This window comes from Petromyzon marinus, unplaced genomic scaffold (genome assembly GCF_048934315.1).
Source record: "Petromyzon marinus isolate PM22_M1 ecotype Great Lakes invasive population unplaced genomic scaffold, UKy_Petmar_22M1.pri1.0 PM_Scaffold_538, whole genome shotgun sequence".
Lineage (NCBI taxonomy): Eukaryota > Metazoa > Chordata > Hyperoartia > Petromyzontiformes > Petromyzontidae > Petromyzon > Petromyzon marinus.
The window spans coordinates 16139-42775 of record NW_027423544.1 but is presented as its reverse complement, the minus strand read 5'-3'; the positions used below and the strand labels follow the sequence as shown (position 1 = coordinate 42775).

At 54.2% G+C, this 26637-nt stretch overlaps 1 protein-coding gene across 1 annotated transcript; it reads left to right on the top strand.

The window, feature by feature from the left end:
* Positions 1-835: 835 nt before the first annotated feature.
* Positions 836-23693, top strand: LOC142923459 (malonate--CoA ligase ACSF3, mitochondrial-like). The gene is made up of 11 exons (XM_076064586.1): positions 836-1074; positions 6559-6910; positions 8789-9231; positions 9893-10048; positions 10734-10891; positions 11874-12019; positions 12766-12875; positions 15055-15181; positions 18688-18822; positions 19290-19401; positions 23460-23693. The coding sequence occupies exons 2-11, from the start codon at positions 6574-6576 to the stop codon at positions 23572-23574; spliced, it is 1839 nt and encodes a 612-aa protein (XP_075920701.1). The 5' UTR covers positions 836-1074; positions 6559-6573; the 3' UTR covers positions 23575-23693.
* The last annotated feature ends 2944 nt before the right edge of the window (positions 23694-26637 follow it).

Sequence of the window (26637 nt, the reverse complement as noted above, 5' to 3'; positions counted from 1 at the left end):
GAGTAGGTAAGTGAGTAGGTGAGTGAGTGAGTAGGTGAGTGAGTAGGTAAGTGAGTAGGTGAGTGAGTAGGTAAGTGAGTAGGTGAGTGAGTGAGTAAGTGAGTGAGTAGGTGAGTGAGTAGGTGAGTGAGTGAGTAGGTGAGTGAGTAGGTGAGTGAGTAGGTGAGTGAGTGAGTAGGTGAGTGAGTAGGTAAGTGAGTAGGTGAGTGAGTGAGTGAGTAGGTGAGTGAGTAGGTAAGTGAGTAGGTGAGTGAGTGAGTTGGTTAAAACAACAAACAGAGACCCTGCTGGACACCTGTCACACAAAGAGCTTCATAGCTCATCGGATTCCTTCTGCAGTATAAACAAACACAAAATAAAATTTTGTTTAGTTTTAGAAAGATGGGGGCGAAGGGAGAGAGAGAGAGAGGTGGGGGGGAGGTAAAGGGCCGTCCATAAATGACGTCACGCACCTGGGTGGGGGGGGGGGGTCAGACATTTGTGACGAGGGGGGGTGGTTGAGAAATGTGACGTCACGTAAAATTGCGCAACTTTAAATAAACAAAGATAACACGTTCTAATTAATTAAATAGACTTTTTAAAATAAATGTTTTCTCCTACAACATCAGAGTGCAGCGCCACATTAAATACGCACTACAATGACAATAGTTTACAGCGATTTGAAGCATGTTTTATTTTTTTTTTGGGGGGGGGGTGGCAGAGCTTTGTGACGTCATATTTGAAGGTGGGGGATCTGACTTTTTGTGACGCCGCGTGACAAAGGGGGGGAGGGGTCAAAAATCGCGTGACGTCATTAACGGGCGGCCCCTAAAACCCTCTGAAGTCTGACAACGACTTCCGAGTTGGGGAGGGGCGTCACCCCGAGTCGCACACGAGGCGGCGTGCCCTTGCCAACACCGCGCGTGGCCCTAGGTCGACTCAGCCTCGACACGAGGACCTGCTGCTGCTGCTGCGGTGTGTGTGTGTACTTGACTTCACCACCCGGGGAGACAAAGGCGGCCGGGCGTGGTTGCTGCTGGATCGTCCACATCGACACCCCTTCGTGGTGGTACGGGTTTTTGCCGGCCTTCATAGGTACCGCTCGCTACCAACAGCACTTGCCCCAGCAGTCTGTTGAAGGCTACCCGGGGGGGTCTTTGTGTGTTGAACCCGTGCCGGCCTTCATAGGTACCGCTCGCTACCAACAGCACTTGCCCCAGCAGTCTGTTGAAGGTTACCCGGGGGGGTCTTTGTGTGTTGAACCCGTGCCGGCCTTCATAGGTACCGCTCGCTACCAACAGCACTTGCCCCAGCAGTCTGTTGAAGGCTACGCGGGGGGTCTTTGTGTGTTGAACCCGTGCCGGCCTTCACAGGTACCGCTCGCTACCAACAGCACTTGCCCCAGCAGTCTGTTGAAGGTTACCCGGGGGGGTCTTTGTGTGTTGAACCCGTGCCGGCCTTCGTAGGTACCGCTCGCTACCAACAGCACTTGCCCCAGCTGTCTGTTGAAGGCTACCCGGGGGGGTCTTTGTGTGTTGAACCCGTGCCGGCCTTCATAGGTGCCGCTCGTTACGAACAGCACTTGCCCCAGCAGTCTGTTGAAGGCTACACGGGGGACCTTTGCCTTCGGTGGGAATCTCAACACGCGCGCGGTTACACTGCATCCGTGGCACGTGTTGTGTTATATCTAAAAAAAAATAAACAAATTTTATTTCAATATATAAAGTAAACTTTGGCTCCGCTGCGCTGTGTCGTCGATTGCGTGACCCACCCCCCCTACAGCTACCCCCAATGTCACTGGTCACGTGTTCCCGTTTGTTGTGAGCACGTGGGTCGATCCGAACAGTGGAACGATCATAGCTCTTTCGGTAAAGTCACGTTGAAGGGAAACAATAAAATAATACAATATATTATAAAACAATAAAAAAATTCTCACGACGTTTCGACCGTTTATATTTTTTATTATTTTATTGTTTCCCTTCAACGTGACTTTACCGAAAGAGCTAAGAATATCAATTACTGCAGTCACGAAAGCTTTAAATCAAAATTTAAGTGGGACGATGGTAAAAGCCATAAACCGTGTCAACCCACACTAATTACCCCCCGTGTTACTTCTACAGGGGAATTGAGTTTCAATACGGGTACAAAAGTAACAACAACAACAAATGTTCGTCTGTTTGTGATTCTCCCTTGCGATGGGGCTTTGGAGGATGAACGTTGAGATTTATAAGGGGCACGGGGTGACCCATAAGGTCTGGAATTGGTCTGTAATAAGGTAAGGGCACTGATTAGGGGTTGACAGGTGTGGAAATTCATGCCATGTAACCGGTCGTTCAAGTGATTTGGTCGTGGTGAAGGGTCAATTTTGTTCCGATAGCATCGAAAGTTACCCCCTTTATCACCCCAAAAAACTACATTGTGATATTTAAACAATTGGTATTAATACATAAAGAGACTAACAACATTGTAAACACATAATATTAAAAGAAACGTGGATAATTATCCACTATACTAATTTTTATTTACTTTAACTACAACAGCCCACCATTAACAGGGGAATGGTCGGTTAAGCGAACACATTGGGCACTACTCTACACTATACACTACAACTACTATATACTACTATACACTACACCATACACTACTATACACTACACTACTATATACTACTATACACTACACTATACACTACAACTACTATACACTACACTATACACTACAACTACTATATACTACTATACACTATACACAACTATACACTACACTACTATACACCACACTATACACACTATACACTACTATACAATACACTACACTATACACTACTATACACTACACTACCATACACTACACTACACACTACACTATACACTACTCTACACTACTCTACACTATACACTACACTATGCACTACTATACAATACACTACACTATACACTACTATACAATACACTACATTATACACTACTCGACACTATACACTACACTATACACTACACTATACACTGTACACTACTATACACTACACTACTATACACTACTCTACACTATACACTACACTATACACTACACTATACACTACACTATACACTACTATACAATACACTACACTATACACTACTATACAATACACTACACTATACACTACACTATACACTACTATACACTACACTATTATACACTACACTACTGTATACTACACTACTATATACTACACTATACATTACACTATAAACTACACTACTATATACTACACTATACACTGCTATACACTACACTACGTTACACTACACTGTTTTACCATACTATACACCACTACTGTACACTACACTACTATACATTACACTACCATACACTTCTATATTCTACACTACTATATACTACACTACTATACTACACTATACACTACACTATACACTACACTATACACTACACTATACACTACACTATACACTACACTATACACTGCACTCTACACTACACTACTATATACTACACTATACACTACATCTTCTTTGGTTCTTTCGGTAAAGTCACGTAGAATGAGAATAAAATAATAAATTGATAAAATAAAATAACACAATAATATTCTCACGACGTTTCGGCCACAACACAAGCGGCCTTCATCAGGTGAACGGGCGAGACTGTCTGGTAGGACAGCGCTGGACAACACTCCAGCGCTGTCCTACCAGACAGTCTCGCCCCTTCACCTGATGAAGGCCGCTTGTGTTGTGGCCGAAACGTCGTGAGAATATTATTGTGTTATTTTATTTTATCAATTTATTATTTTATTCTCATTCTACGTGACTTTACCGAAAGAACCAAAGAAGATGAATCATTGCAGTCACGAAAGCTTTAAATCGATACTATACACTACACTCTACACTACTATACACTATACTCTACACTACTATACTACACTATACACTACACTACTATACACTCCACATTGCTCTCTATAGAGGCCCATCGTTAAGCGATTTGTTGTTAACAGGGTGGTCGTTCAGGGGGTTTTACAGTAGTCCTGTAAACATCAACAACAGCAGCAGCAGCACAATCGTCAAAGTGAACTTTGACTCCCAGGTATTATTGTTGTAGAGCAGTTCAAAGCTACATCGCGGTTACATTGTGAATGCTTATCGGTCCAAGTTCTCATTCTCAAAGTCTGCTGCGTGATTCAATAAACGTGCACTCCCTTCTTTAAGATAATAACGACATCGTCATCGTTTGAAATAGCTTACCTTTGCACATTCTCGTAAGGCACATTTTTAGGCGTTGTGTGTGTGGTTTTTTTTCGTGTTTTAAATGCGTTTATTGTACGACATTTGCATGAATCAACATGCAAAGAGACGCAAATATAATATTGTCATATTGTACTGTACCGCCACTACCACTCCAATCTCGAAGAATCTACGTCATGGGGTGATGTACGTAGCACTACTACGCTCTTGTTTTAACACAGCCACTTGTGATCTTTATAGCCAGTATCAAAGTATAAAAAAAAGAGTAATTGTATTGCCAGAAATGGTAAAACCCTTTCTTATTATTTTACACGCTTTTATTTAACTCGCTCTGTCTGTTGTCAGTGTTGTTGTATCCTCAAATATTGTAACTCAAGTTTAACAAACTTCCCAGAGGGGTATCGACTGAAAACTTGGTATACTTATGTCATACTGATTACAATACTATATTCTATCATGAAAAACAAATATTTTGAAACAATCTTTTTTTATAATAATATAATAATAGGGTTTTTCCCCTTTTTTCTGGCAACAAAACTGAAACCTTTTTGCAAGGATTCATGTTACTGCCTTAACCACAATACCTGCAGTCAAAATGCAAACAAAAAACATACTATGATAATATATGATGCATTGTCCTTGAAACTGATTGGTCCACGCCAAGGGACGGCTTTCTTTTGAGCCTCGACCCAATTGGTGCTCGACCAGAGGATGCCAGAAGGCGTCACACAGCTCAAAGACAATGCACTATCAAACTAATGAGGGCTCGCGGTCGAGGCTCAAAAGAAAGCCGTCCCTTGGTGTGGACCAATCAGTTTCAAGGACAATGTATATATTTTTCTTCTTTGGTTCTTTCGGTGAAGTCACGTAGAATGAGAATAAAATAATAAATTGATAAAATAAAATAACAATAAAATTCTCACGATGTTTCGGCCACAACACAAGCGGCCTTCATCAGGTGAAGGCCTTCACAGTCTCGTCCCTTCACCTGATGAAGGCCGCTTGTGTTGTGGCCGAAACGTCGTGAGAATTTTATTGTGTTATTTTATTTTATCAATTTATTATTTTATTCTCATTCTACGTGACTTTGCCGAAAGAACCAAAGAAGATGAATCCTTGCAGTCACGAAAGCTTTAAATCGAAAAATGCATATATTATCATAGAATGTCTTTTGTTTGCATTTTTACTGCAGGTATTGTGGTTAATGCAGTAAACATGAATCCTTGTAAAAAAGGTTTCAGTTTTGTTGCCAGAAAAAAGGGGAAAAAACCCTATTATTACATTTTGGTACTGGCAAAGGAGGTCTAATCTTTTTTACATGTTATGTTTCGACTTGGGTCTAATTGTCCACGCTCAACTCACGTTGGCTGTAAATCACCACGGTCCTCTTAGGTTGTGGCAAGCTTCGGGGCCACTGCCTGGAGTGGTGGAGTTCTTCCATTACGTGTACGGTACATTTCATGAAAGCGTGTTTAAAAAAAAACCAAAGTGAAACCTTGGAATGCGAGTAACTTGGCCTGCGAGTGTTTTGCAAGAAGAGCAAAAAGTTGTAAATCAATATTTAGTTTGATAAACGAGCGAGGGTCTCGCAATACGAGCAGCGTACGTGTAGTACGCTTTGCCTCGCCGAGCGTCACGTGATCACACACTGATGTAACGAGTGCTTTGGATTACAAACACGTTTTCCGGAACGAGTTACGCTCGCAGTCCAAGGTTTTACCGTGTTACTTATTCACGCAACCGCTTCTGCTTGACGGCCGCCGGACCGATGCGGCCTTCAGATCCGCCGCTCCGGCTAGCGACGAGTGTATAGTAGGATCGCACCGTGCACGTTTTCAGTTGTCATTAAGCCCTGGTTAGTGGTCGTGAAAAATGTGTTAACACGTTGCGGTGTTTTCATTGTCTACGTTGTACGTACGTAGTGCATAATGTACCGGATGTAATGCTGGACACTTGAGATCATGCACACGGCGCCGATCGCCTCGGGGGGGGGGGGGGGGGGGGGGGTGGGAGCAGTTTCGCCGGTTTCGCCGGATCGGCCCGAGACCGCTGTACAATGCTGGAAGCAGCCGGATAATCGCGCGGTGCCGGATAACCGACGATCGACTGTCACGTTGTTCCACGTTCCCCGCTCGCCACGCGGTTTCGCTGCCGCGCAGTTATTCTGGGAACGCGCGCCGTTGGAACGCTGGAACGCGCGCGGCCCGTTACAACGTGGTCGGAGAGACACCCGTGGGGAGCCTCCGGCCAAACGAGTTCCGAACCGGAGCGCTCGCCGATCCCCGCCCCCCCCACCCCACCCCCGTCTCACCGTTCCCCCCCACCCCCGTGTCACCAGCGCCGCGACCCTGTCATGCTGACATCGGCGCTCGTCCTCGCCCGCCGGACGCTGCCGGCGGGCGTCGCCGCCTCTCCCGCCGGCGCCGGGGCCTTCCGTCCGTCGGCCGCCTCCCGCGCCGCCTCCTCCTCCTCCTCCGCCTCCTCCTCCGCCTCCTCCTCCTCCTCCGCCTCCTCCTCCTCCGCCGCCGCCGCCGCCGGATGCCTGTCTCCCGTGTCGTCGCGAGCGTCCGCGTTCGGAGAGCGCCTGGCCATCGTCGACCGGCACGGCACGGCGACGTACGGGGCCCTGCTGCGGGCCGCGGGGCGCGTCGCCCGGCGCATCCAGCGGGCGCTCGACGGCGATGACGGGGGTAAGGGGGGGGGGGGTGGGGGGGGGGATGGGGGTCGACGTGAGTCATCGCGGGTCGTTGTTGTGAGTCGTGAGTCGGTGTTGTGAGTCGATGTTGTGAGTCGTGGTTGTGAGTCGTGAGTTGATGTTGTGAGTCGTGAGTTGATGTTGTGAGTCGATGTTGTGAGTCGATGTTGTGAGTCGTGAGTCGATGTTGTGAGTCGATGTTGTGAGTCGGTGTGAGTCGTGAGTCATTGTGAGTCGTTGTTGTGAGTCGTGAGTTGATGTTGTGAGTCGTGAGTTGATGTTGTGAGTCGTAGTTGTGAGTCGTAGTTGTGAGTTGTGAGTCGTTGTGTGTCGTTGTGAGTCGTGAGTCGTTGTGAGTCGATGTTGTGAGTCGTTGTTGTGAGTCGTGAGTCGATGTTGTGAGTCGTGAGTCGATGTTGTGAGTCGATGTTGTGAGTCGTAAGTTGATGTTGTGAGTCGTGAGTTGATGTTGTGAGTCGTGGTTGTGAGTCGGTGTGAGTCGTGAGTCATTGTGAGTCGTTGTTGTGAGTCGTTAGTCGATGTTGTGAGTCGTGAGTTGATGTTGTGAGTCGTAGTTGTGAGTCGTAGTTGTGAGTCGTGAGTCGTTGTGTGTCGTTGTGAGTCGTGAGTCATTGTGAGTCGATGTTGTGAGTCGTTGTGAGTCATGAGTCGTTGTTGTGAGTCGTGAGTTGATGTTGTGAGTCGTGAGTTGATGTTGTGAGTCGTAGTTGTGAGTCGTAGTTGTGAGTTGTGAGTCGTTGTGTGTCGTTGTGAGTCGTTGTGAGTCGATGTTGTGAGTCGTTGTTGTGAGTCGTGAGTTGATGTTGTCAGTCGTGAGTTGATGTTGTGAGTCGTGAGTTGATGTTGTGAGTCGTTGTGTGTCGTTGTGAGTCGTGAGTCATTGTGAGTCGATGTTGTGAGTTGATGTTGTGAGTCGTGAGTCGATGTTGTGAGTCGTGAGTTGATGTTGTGAGTCGTGAGTCGATGTTGTGAGTCGTGAGTTGATGTTGTGAGTCGTGAGTTGATGTTGTGAGTCGTTGCGAGTCGTTGTGAGTCGTTGTGAGTCGGTGTGAGTCGTGAGTCATTGTGAGTCGTTGTTGTGAGTCGTGAGTCGATGTTGTGAGTCGTGAGTTGATGTTGTGAGTCGTGAGTTGATGTTGTGAGTCGTGAGTTGATGTTGTGAGTCGTTGCGAGTCGTTGTGAGTCGTTGTGAGTCGGTGTGAGTCGTGAGTCATTGTGAGTCGTTGTTGTGAGTCGTGAGTCGATGTTGTGAGTCGTGAGTTGATGTTGCGAGTCGTGAGTTGATGTTGCGAGTCGTGAGTTGATGTTGTGAGTCGTGAGTTGATGTTGTGAGTCGTTGTGAGTCGATGTTGTGAGTCGTGAGTCGTCGTTGTGAGTCGTTGTGTGTCGTAGTTGTGAGTCGTGATCTCTCTGTGTCTTCCTGTCCACGGATCGCAGGCGCCTGGTGCCCACAACCCCCACGCCCCGCGCTTTGCTCCGTATTTTCCTTTTTCCTCAACGTGTGTGGTGAAATTCTTTCGCACCGCCATACTTTAGCCAACCGCGCTCATCGCAGGTGCGGTGGGTGAGGACAGCAGACTAAGCAACAACAACAACAAGAAGCAGTTCTTAACCAAATCGGTTTGTCATCCAACGAGACTTCCTCATATCGTTAAGGAAGAGCGTTCCAGACGGCCGCGGAAGCGCGCGACGCGGTGACCGCCGTCTCTTCGCGGGGCGAACGAGCGAGCGGTGGACTCGCTCACCCCGGTGGACTCGCTGTCCGCCTGGACGATCGCCTCGCCACGCCTCACCCTCCCCCCCCCCACCGCCGCCGCCCTCTCGCCCCCTCCCCTCGCCGTCCGCCTCCCAGGGAATCCGGCGGCGACAAATTCGTGCGGCGGAGGGGCGGCGGAGGCGGTGGCGTTCCTGTGCCCCAACGACGCTCGCTACGTGGCGGCCCAGTGGGCCGCGTGGCTACGCGGCGCCGCGGCCGTGCCGCTCTACCACCGGCACCCGCGGCGCGAGCTCGAGTACGTGGCGGGCGACTGCGGCGCCCGCGTCGTCCTCTCGACGGAGGAGTTCGCGGAGGCGGCCGCGGGGGTCGCCCGCGGGATGGGCGTGCCGCACGTGACGGTGCGGCGGAGCGACGTGTACGGCGGCGACGGCGACGGCGGAGCGGCCGGGATCGGCGGCGACGGCGGAGCGGCCGGGATCGGCGACTGGCGAGAGCGGCCGGCGATGGTCGTGTACACCAGCGGCACGACGGGGAGGCCCAAGGGAGTCCTGAGCACGCACGGGAATCTCCACGCGCAGGTGGATGAAGCTAGGTGCTGGGCCTGCAGCGCGATGCTATTAAGGGGGCCCTGAATGAAAAAGTTAAGATAAAAACACGTAAATATTAAAAGACAAACATTTTAACTTGCATAGTAAAGTTATTGGGACCTTTTTTTCATTTGTCATGCAGCCAGATACTACGGCAAATCGATAGCCTTAAACACCCGGTCGTTCATAAAAGTCGAAGGCGGTGTAGTACTATGGTAATAGAGCAAGTGCAGAATCACTGATCCGGAGTTGATGGCGTGAAAGCGTTTAGCGCGGGGCCCTTGAAATTGCGGGGCGCGTAGCGTGTGATACTCACCCCCATCTGGCTCTGGCAGAACCTTGACGCCTGATGCATATTTGGAGTTTGCGTCTCTCTCTCTCTCTCTCTGTCTCTCTGTCTCTCTCCCCGTTTTTTTGCGTGAATGTTTCTCCGTGCCCTCCGCTTTGCTTCCCCCACGTTTAGCATCGACGGCGCCTGTTTAGAGCGTTGGGCGACCGCCGTGAATCTCCAACGCGACGGATGACGGGGAAGGGCAATTTCCGTTGAGCTCAGCCGGTCAAATTGAAAACACGTCTTCGCAGCTTTCGCGTTTTTTTTTTTTTGCATTTTTAAACTCCCGGCGCGCGTCCGTTCCCCGTGCACGGCCGACAGGTCTCCTGCCTGCTGGAGGCGTGGGAGTGGAGCTGCGACGACGTCATCCTCCACACCCTGCCACTGCACCACACGCACGGCATCGTCAACAAGCTGCTGTGCCCCCTCGCCGTGGGGGCCTCGTGCGTCATGCTGCCCGAGTTCGATCCCCGGCAGGTTGGCGGTCGCAGGGAAGGAGGAGCCGCCACTCCTGCCCGTTCACTCGCCCACCCGCTCAATTCATTCACGAATTCACTTGACCCAGTCAAGTTGTGAATTCACGCGTCCACTCGCTCACCCGCTCACTCGTTCACTCACCCGCTGACCCGCTCAGTTCGTTCACGGATTCAATCGCTGATTCTCGCCGGCTCGTTCGCTCGCCGCTGTGTTCGCCCACCGTACGGAGGGTCACGGTAAAAGAAGCACACGCTTCACTCACCCGCTCGCTCACCCGCTCGCTCACCCGCTCACTCGCCCACCCACTCGCTCACCCACTCACTCACCCACCCGCTCGCTCACCCGCTCGCTCACCCGCTCGCTCACCCGCTCACTCGTCCACCCACTCGCTCACCCACTCACCCACCCACTCACTCACTGACCCACTCGCCCATTCACTCATCCACCCACCCACCCACTCACCCACTCACCCACTCACCCACTCACCGGTTCCGTTCCGTCTGCACGTACGTCATCAGAACTGTAAAGGGGTAATGACCGCGAGCCTTCTTACTGACACGGAATGTGTCGAGTTGCTGCTGCTGCTGCTGCTGCCGTTGGCCCCGCCCGTGCATCACCACTGCCAACGCGTCGCCGTCGCTCTGTCCCGCGTACCCCCCCCCCCACGCCCCTGCCCCCCCCCCAGGTGTGGGAGCACCTGCTGAGCGGCGAGGCGTCGCCGCGGGTGAACGTGTTCATGGCGGTGCCCACGGTGTACGCGAGACTCATCGACTACTACGACGAGCACTACACGCGGCCGCGCGTCCGCGACTTCGTGCGCGGCATGTGCAAGGAGCACATCCGGTGCGTGTGTGTGTGGGTGTGTGTGGGTGTGGGTGTGTGTGTGTGTGTGTGCGTGTGTGTGTGTGGGTGTGTGTGTGTGCGTGTGTGTGTGCGTGTGTGCGTGTGTGTGGGTGCGTGTGTGTGTGTGTGTGCGTGCGTGCGTGCGTGTGTGTGAGTGTGTGTGTGGGTGTGTGTGTGTGTGTATGTGCGTGCGTGTGTGTGTGTGCGTGTGTGTGTGTATGTGTGCGTGTGTGTGTGTGCGTGTGTGCGTGTGCGTGTGTGTGTGTGCGTGTGTGTGTGTATGTGTGCGTGGGTGTGTGTGCGTGTGTGTGTGTGCGTGCGTGTGTGTGTGTGTGCGTGCGTGTGTGTGTGTGTGCGTGTGTGTGCGTGCGTGCGTGCGTGTGTGTGTGTGTGCGTGGGTGCGTGTGTGTGCGCGTGTGTGTGTGTGCGTGTGTGTGCGTGTGTGTGTGCGCGTGTGTGTGTGTGCGTGTGTGTGTGTGTGTGTGTGCGTGCGTGTGTGCGCGCGCCCCTTGTGCGCCGTTCTGGCCTTCATAGGTGCTCGCTAACAGCACTTGCCCCAACAGTCTGTTAAGGCTACACGGGGGATCTTTGTCTTTGTGTGTGCATGCGTGTCCGGGGGAGTGGTAGCTTAGCGGTTTAGCGCTACGCTGCGCTCCGAACCTGGCGACCCGGGTTCGATTCCCACTCGCGGCCAAACACCGCTTACCATTATCTGAACCGGTCCTGGGCCTCCCCTAGGTCGACTCGGCCTCAAACGAGTACCTGGCGCGATGTGAAAACATCGCCACTGGGGAGACAAAGGCGGCGGGGCGTGGTGCCGGCCACCCACCCCCTCCGTGTGCCGTGCCGCCCTTCTTAGGCGCTCGCTGACAGCACTCGCCCCAACAGCCCGTTAAGCCTACACGGGGGATCTTTGTCTTTGTACGGGTAGTGAACGCCCCCCCGCCCCCCCTCCCCCCTTCTCCCCTTCCCGCCGTGACAGCCTCATGGTGTCGGGCTCTGCGGCGCTCCCCATGCCCGTGCTGGAGCGCTGGGAGGAGATCACGGGGCACCGTCTGCTGGAGCGCTACGGCATGACGGAGCTGGGCATGGTGCTCTCAAACCCCCTGCGCGGGGAGAGGATTCCCGGTGAGGATTCGGCGCGTCTCGCCGCGGCAGCTGGCTCGGAGATGTGAACTGCCTCGCCGGGTACGCGGGAGGTCGTGGGTTCGATCCCGACCCTGACGACGCCCGCTGTAAATTAGAAGTTTTGCGTCCCGCTTCCTTTTCCCCCCCGCGGTGGTTGCGTGGATTTTTTTTTTTGCCCCGGGTCCCTCCCAGGCCTTTCCCTCCTCATTTGGAATCGACGGGCCGTCGTTTGTGATGGCCCACGTCGCTTCTGACAAAAGCGCTGCGCAGCTACGGTGGGCCTGACCTGGTAAATAAGAAAATTAGAAGAATAGATTCACGATTCGCAAAACAACACCCCCCACCACCCTAGTCTGCCGCTACCGCACGGCCGCCCTGGTTGGTACCGCGGTGATGATCTTAGCCGGGGGAGCCGTCTGCGTCACGGCGCACATCCCCGTGATGTCGCTTAAACAAAAACTAAAAAAAGAAACCGCTCAAGCCAGTTGGATTCCCCCCGCTCATGGGCCCACACCATTGACGGTTACCCGAACCGAAGCTGGGCCTCCCCTAGGTCGACTCGGCCTCGAATGGGAGACAGAGGGCGGGCCGGGCGTGGTGCTGGCCACCAACCCCCTCGTGCGGCGTGCCGGCCTTCGTGGGTAGCTACTCGTCAGCAGCTCTTGCCCCTGCGGTCTGTTCGAGGCTCTACGGGGGGCGGGGGACCTTTGTCTTTGTGGTGCCACCGGGGGTTGTTGTTGCCGTAGGCGCGGTGGGGTCACCTCTGCCGGGCGTGGAGGTGAGGATCGTCATGGAGGCGGTGAGTGGGGGCGAGTCGTGCAAGGCGATCGTCCAGGCAGACAGCAAGTCCACGAGGGTTAGTGACTCGGCCACTCACCGCTCGCTCGCTCACCACGCACTCGCTCACCACGCACTCACTCACCACGCACTCACTCACCATGCACTCACTCACTCACCATGCATTCACTCACCATGCACTCACTCACTCACCATGCACTCACTCACCACGCACTCACTCACCATGCACTCACTCACCATGCACTCACTCACCATGCACTCACTCACTCACCATGCACTCACTCACCATGCACTCACTCACCATGCACTCACTCACTCACTCACCACGCACTCACTCACTCACCATGCACTCACTCACCATGCACTCACTCACTCACCATGCACTCACTCACCGTGCACTCACTCACTCACCATGCACTCACTCACCATGCACTCACTCACCACGCACTCACTCACCACGCACTCACTCACCATGCACTCACTCACCATGCACTCACTCACCACGCACTCACTCACTCACCACGCACTCACTCACTCACCATGCACTCACTCACCATGCACTCACTCACCACGCACTCACTCACCACGCACTCACTCACCATGCACTCACTCACCACGCACTCACTCACCACGCACTCACTCACCACGCACTCACTCACTCACCATGCACTCACTCACCACGCACTCACTCACCATGCACTCACTCACCACGCACTCACCACGCATTCACTCACCATGCACTCACTCACCATGCACTCACTCACTCACCATGCACTCACTCACCACGCACTCACTCACTCACTCACCATGCACTCACTCACTCACTCACCATGCACTCACTCACTCACCATGCACTCACTCACCACGCACTCACTCACCATGCACTCACTCACCATGCACTCACTCACTCACTCACCATGCACTCACTCACCATGCACTCACTCACTCACCACGCACTCACTCACTCACCATGCCCTTGCACACCATGCACTCACTCGCTCATCCATGGTGGCGAGATGTTAACTACCTCGCCTGGTATACAGGAGGTCGTGGGTTCGATCCCGACTCTGACGCCTGCTGCTGTATATTTGGAGTCTGCGTCTCTCTCTCTCATCATCATCATCACGGTGGCTAGGAGATGTTAACTACCTCGCCTGGTGTACAGGAGGTCGTGGCTTCCATCCCGACCCTGACACCTACTGCTGCTGCTGTATATTTGGAGTCTGCGTCTCTCTTTTTCCCCGTGTTCGCGTGGATTTTTTTCCCCGTCTCCTTCGGTTTTTCCCTCCACATTTAGAATCACCATCACGCGTCTAGACTTTTTTTCTCTGCTATAAATGTCCACGTGATGATCATGATTATGATAAGCCACTTGGCTGGGCCATCATTTGCGACGGTCAGGCAGCTTCTGAAAAATAAATGCCTAGCAGCTCAGTGGGACCTTACTGGGTAAAAATTAAAAAAAATAGTTTCAGTCGGAGTTTCCACTCTCCGTGACCAGCACACAAATTTCCCACAAAATCTCACGGCTGCCCACATGGCCTAAATCACAAAACGTGACACTCGCCCCCCACCCCCCTCCACCCCACCATAGGAATGTGGAATGTCCACCGCTGCATCTGCAGGGTTGTTTTAAATAACGTGTAAAAAAAAAACTCGGCACGGACTGATCGTGTTTGCGCGCAGTGAACAAAGGGACCATTGTTCCAAAACGTCGCCTGTTACACATTTGTTTTGTACAAACGGCGCGAGCGTTGCTACTCGCACGCGACGCGTCTGGTTTGCTTTTTCTCGCTTGTGCTGATGCACCGCCGCCGACCCTGGGGCCCTCCCCTAGGTCGACTGGGCCTCAACTGAGTGCCTGGCGCGGTGCGCATGGAACGCACTTGGCACTCGGGAAATGCAAAGGCGACCGGGCGTGGTGCTGGCCACCCACCTCCCTCGTGTTGCCCGTGTTGGCCTTTACGTGTGCTGCTCACTTGCCCCCGACAGTCTGTTAAGGCTATAGGGGGGATCTTTGTCTTTGGCGGGGGGGGGGGGGAGGAGAGGGAGGAGATGGAGAGCACCCGCCTGGGACCCCATCAGAATATTTTGAGGCAGGAATCGGCAACGGGGAGACAAAGGTGGGCAGGGGCGTGCCTCTTGACCACACGGTCTCCAGGGGGGGGGGGGGGGGGGGGGCGTCTTTGTGTCATGTCGTATCCTATCATCGCTATCATCGCTGCCACCGGTCGCAGGTGACGCCGGGCTTCGAGGGCAAGGAGGGAGAGTTGCAGGTGTCGGGCCCCTCGGTTTTCAAGGAGTACTGGCGGCGGCCTCTTGAGACCAAGGAGGCTTTCACTTCGGACGGCTGGTTCAAGACGGGTACGTGCGGTTGTGGCAGGTGGTGCGGCGGTGTCGGCTGTGCGTTTGCAGCCCTTGCTCACGTGGCCTCGCAGCGAGCAGGGGCCTGGGTTTGACTCCCGACTCGGGCGTATTCCTGTGTGTGGAGTTTGCGCGTTCTCTCTTCCCCGTGTTCTGTAGAGTGTGAGTGAGTGGGTGAGTGTGTGAGTTAGTGCTTGTGTGTGTGTGTGAGTGTGTGAAGTCAGTGTGTTCTTCCCCCTGTTCTGTAGAGTATGAGCGAGTGTGTGTGTGTGTGAGTGAGCGGCTCCGGTTTGACAAGCAGAGGTCTCGCTCCGAATCAGTCGAGCGGCATTATCTTTTTCATCGGTCGCGTAACGCTGTGTGGAAGCTGCTTGGTCTGTCGCTCCGCACGAAGCTTCAGGTCTTCTCGGCCACAGTCATGCCCTCTACACTCCTGGGTTTAACTAAGCTGGATTGTGTGAGGAGCTCACAAATCCTTGAAAGATGTGGACAAAGTCCCATCGGTGAGCTCCTTCGGAAAGGCAAGGCTGCATTGGCTTGGTCATGTAGCCCACATGCCAAGCCACTGCATGCCTAAACAGCTTTTTGTTCGGCCATAAAGAGGGGGCTAAACGGGCGCGGCACGGGCTGGAGAAGAGATGGAGTGATGTGGTACAGGAGGACGTGGAGCTGAGTTTACTTGCCGATGACTGGTACCAGCGGTATCAAGATTGGCCTCTGTGGAGGAGGCTCGTGAAGGACGCTACTGGGCAGTTGGAGACAGTCGCCATCCAACAAGAACAGGGGTCAGATGAGCGACGCTCACAACAACGAGCGCTGGGTGGCTAAAGCACAGCAGGTTGGCGCAGTAGGGGGCACAGTGCATCAGCCAGCCATCTCAGTCAGTCGACCCGTGGCACCTGCTGGGTCTGCCCCGTGACCTCCTGGCAGCGGGCGTTCGACACTTCACGTGGCCTCAACGTGCACATAGCCTGGCACAAGCGTCGTGGTGACGTCACCGCCAATTAGTCGCGAATGGCAGTTGTTGTTGTGTGAGTGAGTGGGGGGCGGTAGTGTAGTGGTTAGCGCGCTGCGCTTCGAACCTGGCGAGCCGAGTTCGATTCCCGGCCAACATCAGTGACGTTTATCTGAACTGGTCGTGGGCCTCCCCTAGGTCGACTCAGCCTCAAATGAGTACCTGGTGCGCTGTGTAAAACATCGCCACTGGGGCGACAAAGGCGGCCGGTCGTGGTGCTGGCCACCCACCCCCCTCGTGTTACCGTGCCGGCCTTCGTTAGGTGCTCACTAACAGCACTTGCCCCAGCAGTCTGTTACAGGCTACGCGGGGGATCTTCGTCTTTGTTGAACTTCTTTTGCACCGTACGTTGCCAACCGCGCCAATGGGAGGTGCGGGGGAAGGACAACAAATGAAAGGCAGCAAGAGGCCGTTCTAAAGGATGAAGTTTGTCAATTTAGGCAACTTAACAGCTCCCAGCGGCTTTCTAATATCGGAAAAGGGCAAGAGCGTTCCAGACGGTCGCAGAAGCGGCGCATCTGAACGCGCGCGCGATGCGGTGACCGTCTTTAAACCACGTGATTTGGTTCATCAGCAAAACCCAGAACAGGACGTTTTGAGTGGAGGTCGCATCCAGCACCGTCGCCGTGAACAAGGCTCCACTCTCGCGTGGGGTTGGAGTGTCACAAAAAATAAATACGCGGTAAAACCTTGGATTGCGAGCATAATTCGTTCCGGAAACGTGTTTTGTAATCCAAAGCACTCGTTACATCAGTTGTGTGATCACGTGACGCTCGGCGAGACAAAGCGTGTATACGTACTACTGCTCGTATTGCTAAGACCCGCGCTCGTTTATCAAATTAATATTTATTTAAAAAAATTTTGCTCGTCTTGCAAAACACTCGCAGACCAAGTTGCTCGCAATCCAAGGTTTTACTGTATGGCATTGCATCAAACTCGACGATCTGAGCCCAAAGCAACGAAATGACGAATCGTAATACGCGCAACATTTTTGACATCGCCTCGTGCACCTACGTACGCTCGGGGGGGCACGCCGATGGCGGGGCCTCGGAAGGAAGAGCGGTCCAGACGTCCAGTGTCCTCCTGCTGCCCGTCTATGCAGCCAGCCAGCCAGCTGCTGCTGCTGTTATGACCAATCATCTGCAACTCGATGAAAAAAAATCCCAGTGTCTCCTCTCGACCATCCCCCCCCGCCGCCACGCCACGCCTCGCTTTCCCGTTCCCCGTCACCGTCGCCGCTTTAATTAAAACATCGCATGAAGCGCAATCCCACGCCGGCGACAAACAACCGTTGTCCCCGCCGCGATAATTAGGCCCGCATCGTTAGTGCACCGGCCTCGCGATTCAACGCTAACGAGGGCATCGTCACCACCACCACCCATCATCATTATTATTTTAACGCAAATTTTGCCGCGGTGGAGGGAGTTAATTTGTTTCAGGTAGTCGTGGCGGTGTTGGGCGTCGAGCGGCGTTGCATTTCGATTGGAGCCCTCCGCCCCCCCCCCTCTACCCACACTCCCCCACCCCCCCCCACCTACTCCCCTTAATTAAAAGAAAAACGTTTGCGCGACGCGAGAGATGAAAAACAAAGCAAAAAAAAAATTGAAAGCGTTTTTTTTTTTACTAAAAATAATAGCCAGGATCTCTTCACCGTTCAATTCCGCCGAGCGGAAACCGTTTTTCCCGTCCAAAACAAAACAAAAATCAATTTTTTCCGTTCCAGTTTTTCCTTCCGATTCCGTTCGCACGACGTCCGCGTGCTTACAGGCACTTCGTTGCCTTTTGCGCGCCTTCCCACGACGTACACGAACGAAATCGGGCAAACTTTATCGGTGCCGAGGCTCCCACAAGGGCCACGCGGGAGGGCGTTGTGGCGCGGCTTGGCGCCAGCTAAACGTAGTGGGGGCGCTCGGTCTTTGTCGCTACGGTCCTCTGCGGTGAGTAACGGCGTCTTGAAAAACAGCGGCGCTATGGCGTCAAACAATCGTCGCAAACGCACCGCGCGTGTGACGCCTGCTGCATCCTCGGACGTTGTTGGCGTGTCTCCCTCCGCGGTCGCGTGGATTTTTTTTTCCCCCCGGGCCCTCCCGGTATCTTCTCCCCCCTCCACATTCGCAGAATGGACATCGGGCGTTGCGAGCATTTCCCGCTGCTATGCGTTTCCACGTGATGACAAGACGCCTCTTGGTCGCGCTTTCATGCGTTACAGCAAGGCTGCCTCTGAAAACGAGCTGCATCGCTACAGTGGGCCTTACCTGGCAGGACAAAGAAATGAGTTCGCACATGGTGCGGTGCGTTTAACACCGGCGCCGGGGAGGCAGACGCGGTGGTCGCGCTCCCTTGACGGCCTCCACAGGTGCTCGCGAAAACAGCACTTGCCCCCTGCGGTCTGTGTAGGCTACGGCGGCGGTGGGGGGGGGGGGGGGATCTTTACCTTTGTTTCTGTGCGGCCCCCCCCCCCCCCCCCGCCACTGCCCCCCGCGGTGTGCAGGCGACACGGCCGCGTACCGCGACGGAGCGTTCCGCCTGCTGGGGCGCACATCGGCCGACATCATCAAGAGCGGCGGATACAAGATCAGCGCGCTGGAGGTGGAGTGGAATCTCCTGTCTCACCCCGACATCACTGGTAGCTCCCCGGCATCACCCCCACACCCCCCACTGCGCCCCCCCACAGCCTAACACTGCGTGAGAAATTCCCCATGGTCAAAAAGTAAAATAAATCGAGTTCCTGTTCCAACGAGCATTGAGGCGGCACCCGTGCCACCCAGCAGCCGCCCCTTGCGTCATGCCCGCTGTTCCTTCGTAGGGTAGCACTTGCCCCCACGTGTTCCTGCGCCACCCACCCACCCGCCCAACCACCGACCCGCCTGCCCACCAGCCCACCCGCCCGCCCACCAACCCATCCACCAACCCACCCACCAACCCACCTGTCCACCCACCCACCCGCCCAAACGCCGACCCACCAACCCACCCGCCTGCCCACCAGCCCACCCACCCACCAACCCACCCACCAACCCACCAACCCACCCACCAACCCACCCACCAACCCACCCACCCACCAACCCACCCACCCTCCCACCCCGCCCCGCGCAGACGTGGCGGTGATCGGGTCCCCCGACTCGCTGTGGGGCCAGCGAGTGACGGCGCTGGTGGTGCTGCGGCGGGGAGCGACGCTCACCCTCAAGCAGATCAAGGAGTGGGCCAGGTAAGCCTGAGCCACCGCCTCCTCTGTGCGGGCCCTGCAAGTTTCGCTGGCTGGATTCGTGCCCGCCTGGCCGGTTAGGCGGCCGGCCGGCCCACCGAGCGGCCAGGTAAACACATTTTTTTATTACTTTTATTTGCTCTTTGTTAACTTTTTTTTTACTACACCAGGTAAGGCCCACTCAACTATTACGAAGCACTTTTTCAGAGCGGGCTGGCCATCGCAAGCGATGGGCTCTGCGACGGTATGGCCCAGCATTGTCGCCTGGAAATTCACGGCAGCGGCCAACGAAATACTCCCAAAACGCGCCGACGTTGATTCTAAATGCGGAGGGGAAGAAAGCGGAGGACCCCGGGGGAAAAAAATCCACGTGACCACGGGGAGAGGGACACCGCAAACTACAAATATACAGCAGCAGCAGGAGTCGAGGTCGGGATCGTACTCACGACCTCCTGCATACCAGGCGAGGTAGTTAACAATTTCACCACGGGAAGAGAGAGAGAGAGACACGCAAACTCCAAATATACAGCAGCAGGCATCGGGGTCGGGATCGTACCCACGACCTCCTGCATACCAGGCGAGGTAGTTAACAATCTCACCACGTGGGGAGAGAGAGAGAGAGAGACGCAAACTCCAAATATACAGCAGCAGCAGGCGTCGGGGTCGATACTGAACCCACGACCCCCTGCATACCAGGCGAGGTAGTTAACATCTCCTAGCCACCGTGGCGCCCCAATCATCGGCATTGGGGAGACAAAGGCGGCCGGGCGGGAGCGGGTGTGGGGGGGGGCGGTTGAGGTGGCGAGTGGTGATGCGCGGAGGCGGGCCGCCGAAAGTGAGGGCCCCAAATTAAATAATTAATGAAACGTTTAAAATCCGTGAGGATGTGCGCGCCGCTCTCTCGTAGCGGCGCCCTCGAATTAACGTGCGGCGTTTGCGAGCCGGCCGTGGCGGTAGTGCTAAAATGTAAATTATCACCTTGCTGCAGTGGTGGTGGTGGGGGGGGGATAGGGGGATAGGGGGGGGTAGCCAGAGGAAGGGCCGGCGTAAAAAATTTAAGCAAAAAAAAAACAAACGGAGACCACCGTCGTGCATTGTGGACAACCAAAACGGGAGAGGCGAGAGGTGGGGCGTGTGAACGGCCCGGGCGCGTTTCCGTTAATGACTTTGCCGTGCGATTTTTTTTTGGGTTTTTCGCTGCGGTGCCAAAATGCCATTTTAACCGCCAGTTATGTTTTTTAATCGTCGCGGCAAAAACGCGTATTTTTTTATTTTCAAAAACGCGCCACTGAACACGCTCACGGGATATTTAAAAACAAAAACAAACAAAAAAAATATCTTTTACGTATTAGATTTATTTGCTCCGTAGCATTGCCTCATATTTATACTCGATCATCTTCGTTTTTTTTTTTGCTTGCGCTGTCGGTCGGCTCGGCTCGGCTCGCGTCTCACGGCAGCCAGCGCCACGCGGAAGGGGCACCGCGGGCCGGTCCCCACCAGGGATTCCGGCGGACGTTGCCGTCTTGATTTTGCGGCCGCCGCCGCCGCGTGTTCGGTTCCGTCCGTCGGGAATGCGTAGCGCGGGTGTCCGTACCGCTGGTCTGAACGTGTACGTGTGCGTGTGCGCATTGTGCTGAACTTCTTTCGTGCCACCGCACGTAGCCAACCGCGGTGGGAAGGACAGCAGACTTTGACACGACGACGACGAGCGGTTGTTAAAGTGCACAGTTCCGGTGGCTTCCTCGGATTGGAAGTACGGCCGCGGCTGGATCCACAGGCAGGCCACGTGCAGCAGCAGCAGCAGTGTAGCCACCACCACCACCATCCACCACCATCCACCACTGGCCCAGCTATTGTCCGTTGTCACTTCAAATCGCTGGGGGTCATCGCACTCCCAAATCCCAAGAAATAGGGCAAAGCAACTCACAAACAAACAAACACCACCCCCCCCCCCCCCAAGCAACACCCGACCACTCCCCTCCCCCGTCACGAGCCGCCCATCTGCCAGAACGCCCGTGGCCACCCCGCGCTCTCCTGTAAGACACGGGGACCACCACCTCCCCCACCACCACCAACCCCGACCCTTTCCACTCCGCTGCGTCTTCCCCCCCTCGCCCCCGACTCTTATCCACCGCACCGCCCCCCCCCCACCTCCCGCCACGACAGCTCACCGCCCCCAGCGCAATGTGCAGCCTCGCGATCACCGCCGCTACCAAAACCCGAACGTCGTCTCCCCATCCACCCACCACCGCCCTCGTCCACTTCCCGGAGACCTCGCGGGCACCGCGGCGAGAAGGCGGTTGTGGTTGTGCCCGCGGGATGAATCTCGGCGCTCTCGGCCGGAGTGGGGCTCAGCGCGGGCATGGCCCCTGGGCTCCGTGAGCCGTGGGTCACCGGCTGTGACGACTTCCATTGGGGCCTCCCCTAGGTCGACTCGGCCTCAAATGATAACCTGGTGCGGTGCGTAAACATCGCCACTGGGGAGACAAAGGCGGACGGGCGTGGTGCTGGCCCACCCACCTCCTCGTGTGCCGTGCCGGCCTTCATAGGTGCCCCAACAGTCTGTTAAGGCTATGGGGGGGGGGGGGGGTGGGGTAACTTTATCTTTGTCTGCTAAGCTATGAGTTGGAGACTTCACTTCACACCATGGGTGGTCCAGACATCAATTATAACCAAAAAAAATGTCCCTCCAATGACCGGTGTTTTTTTTGGCATATATGCTAAGGTACTCAATAGTAGCTGTCAAGTAACAGACAGACAAACCCCCGTTTCAAGAATCAAAAAAGTATTATTTATGGCTACATAAACTCATTTGCGTCGCTGGACATCTGCTAAAAAGAGCTTCACGGCCCATTCGGATTCCTCCAGCATGGATACAAGATTTCGATTCTGTGTTGCTGGCGCACTGCATTGTGGGAAGCGTTGATACCGTGAGCCACAGTCGCTATCCCAACGAGCAGCGAATCCCTGGGCTCGTTCAGCGCTTAAATGCGTGTCAAATCTTCTTCGGTTCTTTCGGCAAAGTCACGTAGAATGAGAATAAAATAATAAAATAACACAATAAAAATTCTCACAACGTTTCGGCCACAACGCAAGCGGCCGTCTTCAGGTGAAAGGTACAGACCTGCCCGACAGGTGAAGACGGCCGCTTGCGTTGTGGCCGAAACGTCGTGAGAATAATTTTTATTGTGTTATTTTATTATTTTATTCTCATTCTACGTGACCTTACCGAAAGAACCAAAGGAGATGAATCCTTGCGGTCACGAAAGCTTTAAATCGAAAATTACGTGTCAAATGTCGAGGATTGTTACTACCCATCGGACTATCGCCGGGCGCGCAACGGATTCCCGCGTGATTTTTGTTTGCCGTTGAAAATAATTCACCGGTCCCCCGATTGATCGCATCCCTACCGTCAGCTGCTGCCCGTGGCTCAGGTCTCGTTTATTAGGGGCGCAGTGGTAGCGAGATGTTATCGACCTCGCTCGGTACGCAGGTGGTCGTGGTTTCGCATATTGACCCCGGCGCTTCGTCCGTCCCCCCCAGCACCCCCCCCCCCCCCCCCCGATTAGCACTGTGGGCTACGTACGGTGCGAAAGACGTTCAGCGTACATACGCCAGTATATTGGGAGTGTGCGTGTCCCGTCTCCCCGTGCTCGCGTGGATTTTTCTCCGGGGCCCCCTGCTTTTTTCCCCCCCTCCGCATCTCAGAGTCGACGTGCTTTTAGAGAGCATTTGGCTGCGGGGCGTTTTCCGCGTGGTTAAGCCACTTTTTTTTGGGGGGGCGGCCGCTTGTGATGGCCAGGTCGCTTACGAATAAAAAAAAAACCCCACCCGGCTCAGCGGGGCCTTACCTGGTAAAATAAATAGTGTAAAAAAAAAATAATTGTTTGTTTAGTTTCATTTGTTTTGGGTTATGACACACGCTGGTAGTTTTAGTCTTGGAAAACCGTCGGTTATGATCATGCCCCCGACCGTGACAGAAGAGCCTCCCCTCCGCAAGTCATCGGATTTTCCTCGCACGATGGGTAAAAAAAGATCGCGATTGCCGTGTGCGCGCGCAGGGAGAGGATGGTGGCCTACACGATCCCGTCGGAGATGATCCTCATGGACGAGCTGCCCAGGAACACCATGGGCAAGGTGAACAAGAAGGACCTGCTGAAGAAGTTCTTCTCGTGACGGAGGAGGGGCGCCTCCGGATCTCGCTCGCTGGCGCCGGTTTCGCGAACGCGGCTTGAGTTTCACCGGCGCCGGTCGACGGCTCCGGGTATTTGTTGGGTGGGTGGGTGGGGGGATTAGAAGCAAGGATGTTAATGGATGGGAAGAGAGAGAGAGAGAGAGAGAGATATAACGGGAAGAGGGAAAAGAGCTTCATGGCTCATCGGATTCTTCCGGTATGAATCAATGTTCTGATTCTGTGGCGATGAGGAAGGAATGGGGAATTGGGAGGAAAATGATGGAAATGGATGGATAGATGGGAGGGAGGGAGGGAGGGGGAGCGAGGGAGCGAGGGAGCGAGGGAGCGAGGGAGGGAGGGAGCGAGGGAGCGAGGGAGGAGGGAGGGAGGGAGGGAGGGAGGGAGGGAGGGAGGGAGGGAGGGAGGGAGGGAGGGAGGGAGGGAGGGAGGGAGGGAGGGAGGGAGGGAGGGAGGGAGGGAGGGAGCGAGGGGAGGCTGCATTAGGGCCTCGACACTGCTGCTGTTGCATGGAAGAGCGGCGTCTGTTTTCAGAGTTGGCGGTTGAAGGGGGAGAGGTTCAGAGTGGGATGACGATCGCTTGTCTTGTGATCGAAACGTCGTGTTTTTTTTTTATTTGAACCTATCTACGTGATTTACCGAAAGACTCAAAGAATACGAATTTCTGCAGTCACGAAAGCTTTAAGTCAAGAAGTAATACAATTGTAAACGTGACACTCTTGATGGGCGGGTGGAGGATCTAAAACCCAGAAACAAATTAAACTGAACTATGAACTAAACTATATTTTTTATTTTTCAGAAGCGACCTGGCTATTATTATGTATGATAGTTCAAGGAAGTGGCTTATCGCGTGGACATTTATCGCGGGCAAATACTCGAAACGGCGTGGTGACGTTGATTCTCATTGTGGAGGGAAAAAACCGGAAGAGCCGGAGAAAATCCACGCGACCCCGGGGGGAGAGAGAGAGACGCCGCAAGCTCCAATATACAGCAGCAGTGGTGAGATTGTTAACTACCTCGCCTGGTACACAGGAGGTCGTGGGGTTCGATCTCGACCCCGATGCCTGCTGCTGTTTATTTTGGAGTTTGCGGTGTCTCTCTCTTTGTCCGTGGTGAGATTGTTAACTACCTCGCCTGATAGACAGGAGGCCGTGGGTTCGATCCCGATCCCGACCCCGACGCCTGCTGCTGTATATTTGGAGTTTGCGTGTCTCTCTGCCTCTCCCCGTGGTGAGATTGTTAACTACCTCGCCTGGTACACAGGAGGTCGTGGGGGTTCGATCCCGATCCCGACCCCGATGCCTGCTGCTGTATATTTGGAGTTTGCGTGTCTCTCTGCCTCTCCCGTGGTGAGATTGTTAACTACCTCGCCTGGTACTCCTGCGTACCAGGCGAAGTAGTTGACATCTCCAAGCCACCGGCCTTCTCGTTTGGTTGCTGGGCTCGTGGAGACCATTTATCCCTCCCCACCCGTGGGACAACCACGGCGCAGGATTTCCGTTCCCGTGAACGCCAAAGCACTTATCGCGCAGAGGCCGGGGCATTCAAATGAAGGCCCTTCGTGACCTCGTTGTTGGCTCGGCCATCGCAGTTTGGCCGACGGTGTTGAATGTTGCACTATATCGGGGGTTTTTGTTCTTCCAAACTTCAGGACTCTCGACCACCACCACCACGCCCCGTCTCTCTCTGCCAAGTTGCTCCTCCCCACACTCGAATGTAAATTAACTCGTTCCACGCTGCACGCGCCCGATGATTGTCGAACGCGTTTGCGCGTCGTTGAGCGGTGAACGCTGACTTCGTCACGTGTAACGCGCGCGCGCACACACACACACACGGAACACGTGCACACACACACGGGAACACGTGCACACACACACGGAACGCGCGCACACACACGGAACACACGTATACAAGGAACACGCACACACACACGGAACACATGTATACAAGGAACACGTGCACACAAACGGAACACACGCACACACACGGAACACACACACGCACACTGAGATCTCAATCTTAATACGAATCGGCCGTACAAACGTAATTGCTCGGCGCGTCCACGTGGGGCGTGCTTAACAATCATCGGGCGCGTGCGGCGTGGAACCTGCGTACGTGAATGGCGAGGAGTAGCTTGGTGAACGAGGAAAGATGGAGCGTGGTGGTGGTGGTGGTGGAGTCACGAAGAGTGAAGTTGGGAAACCCCCCCCCGCCCCCTGCCCTTGCTTGTGCCAGCTGCTAAAACTTGCACCGTGCCTGGCACAGGTGTTCGTGATGACGATGACGCCTCCGACTGTTAGCGGCGTTGCGTCGTTTCTGCTGTTGCATATTTATTTATTGGTGCGTGTGTGTGGTGTGTGGTGTGTGTGGTGTGTGTGCAGTGGGGGGTAGTGTCGTGGTCAGCGGCACTGCGCTACGAAACCCGAGTTCGATATCCCCGCACACGACCATGGCAGCACTTGCCCCCGACGGTCTGTTAAAGGCTATACGGGGGTGGGGGATGTTTGTCTTTGGAAGGTTGGAGCGCAGTGGTTTAGCGTGCTGCGCTACGAACCCTGGGAGGAGACCCGAGTTCGATTCTCCCCGGCCATGGCTAACCCAAACATCGGTGGCGAATTATCTGAACTTGTCCTGGACCTCCCCTAGGTGAACTCGGCCTTAAAATGGAACGCACCTATGATTCTCCCCGGCCATGGCTAACCCAAACATCGGTGGCGAATTATCTGAACTTGTCCTGGACCTCCCCTAGGTGAACTCGGCCTTAAATGGAACGCACCTATGATTCTCCCCGGCCATGGCTAACCCAAACATCGGTGGCGAATTATCTGAACTTGTCCTGGACCTCCCCTAGGTGAACTCGGCCTTAAATGGAACGCACCTAGATACACTGGTGTGTGACCACACTGGTGCAGGCATGAGGACGTAGGCCACACCAGGGATTCGCCCCGACAGTCCGATCGATGGAGGGGGGTGGAGGGTTACTGACATCGTTTGAAAAAAAAAAAGACGAGAATAATTTTTCAACCTTTTTTCGGCAATAATGACAC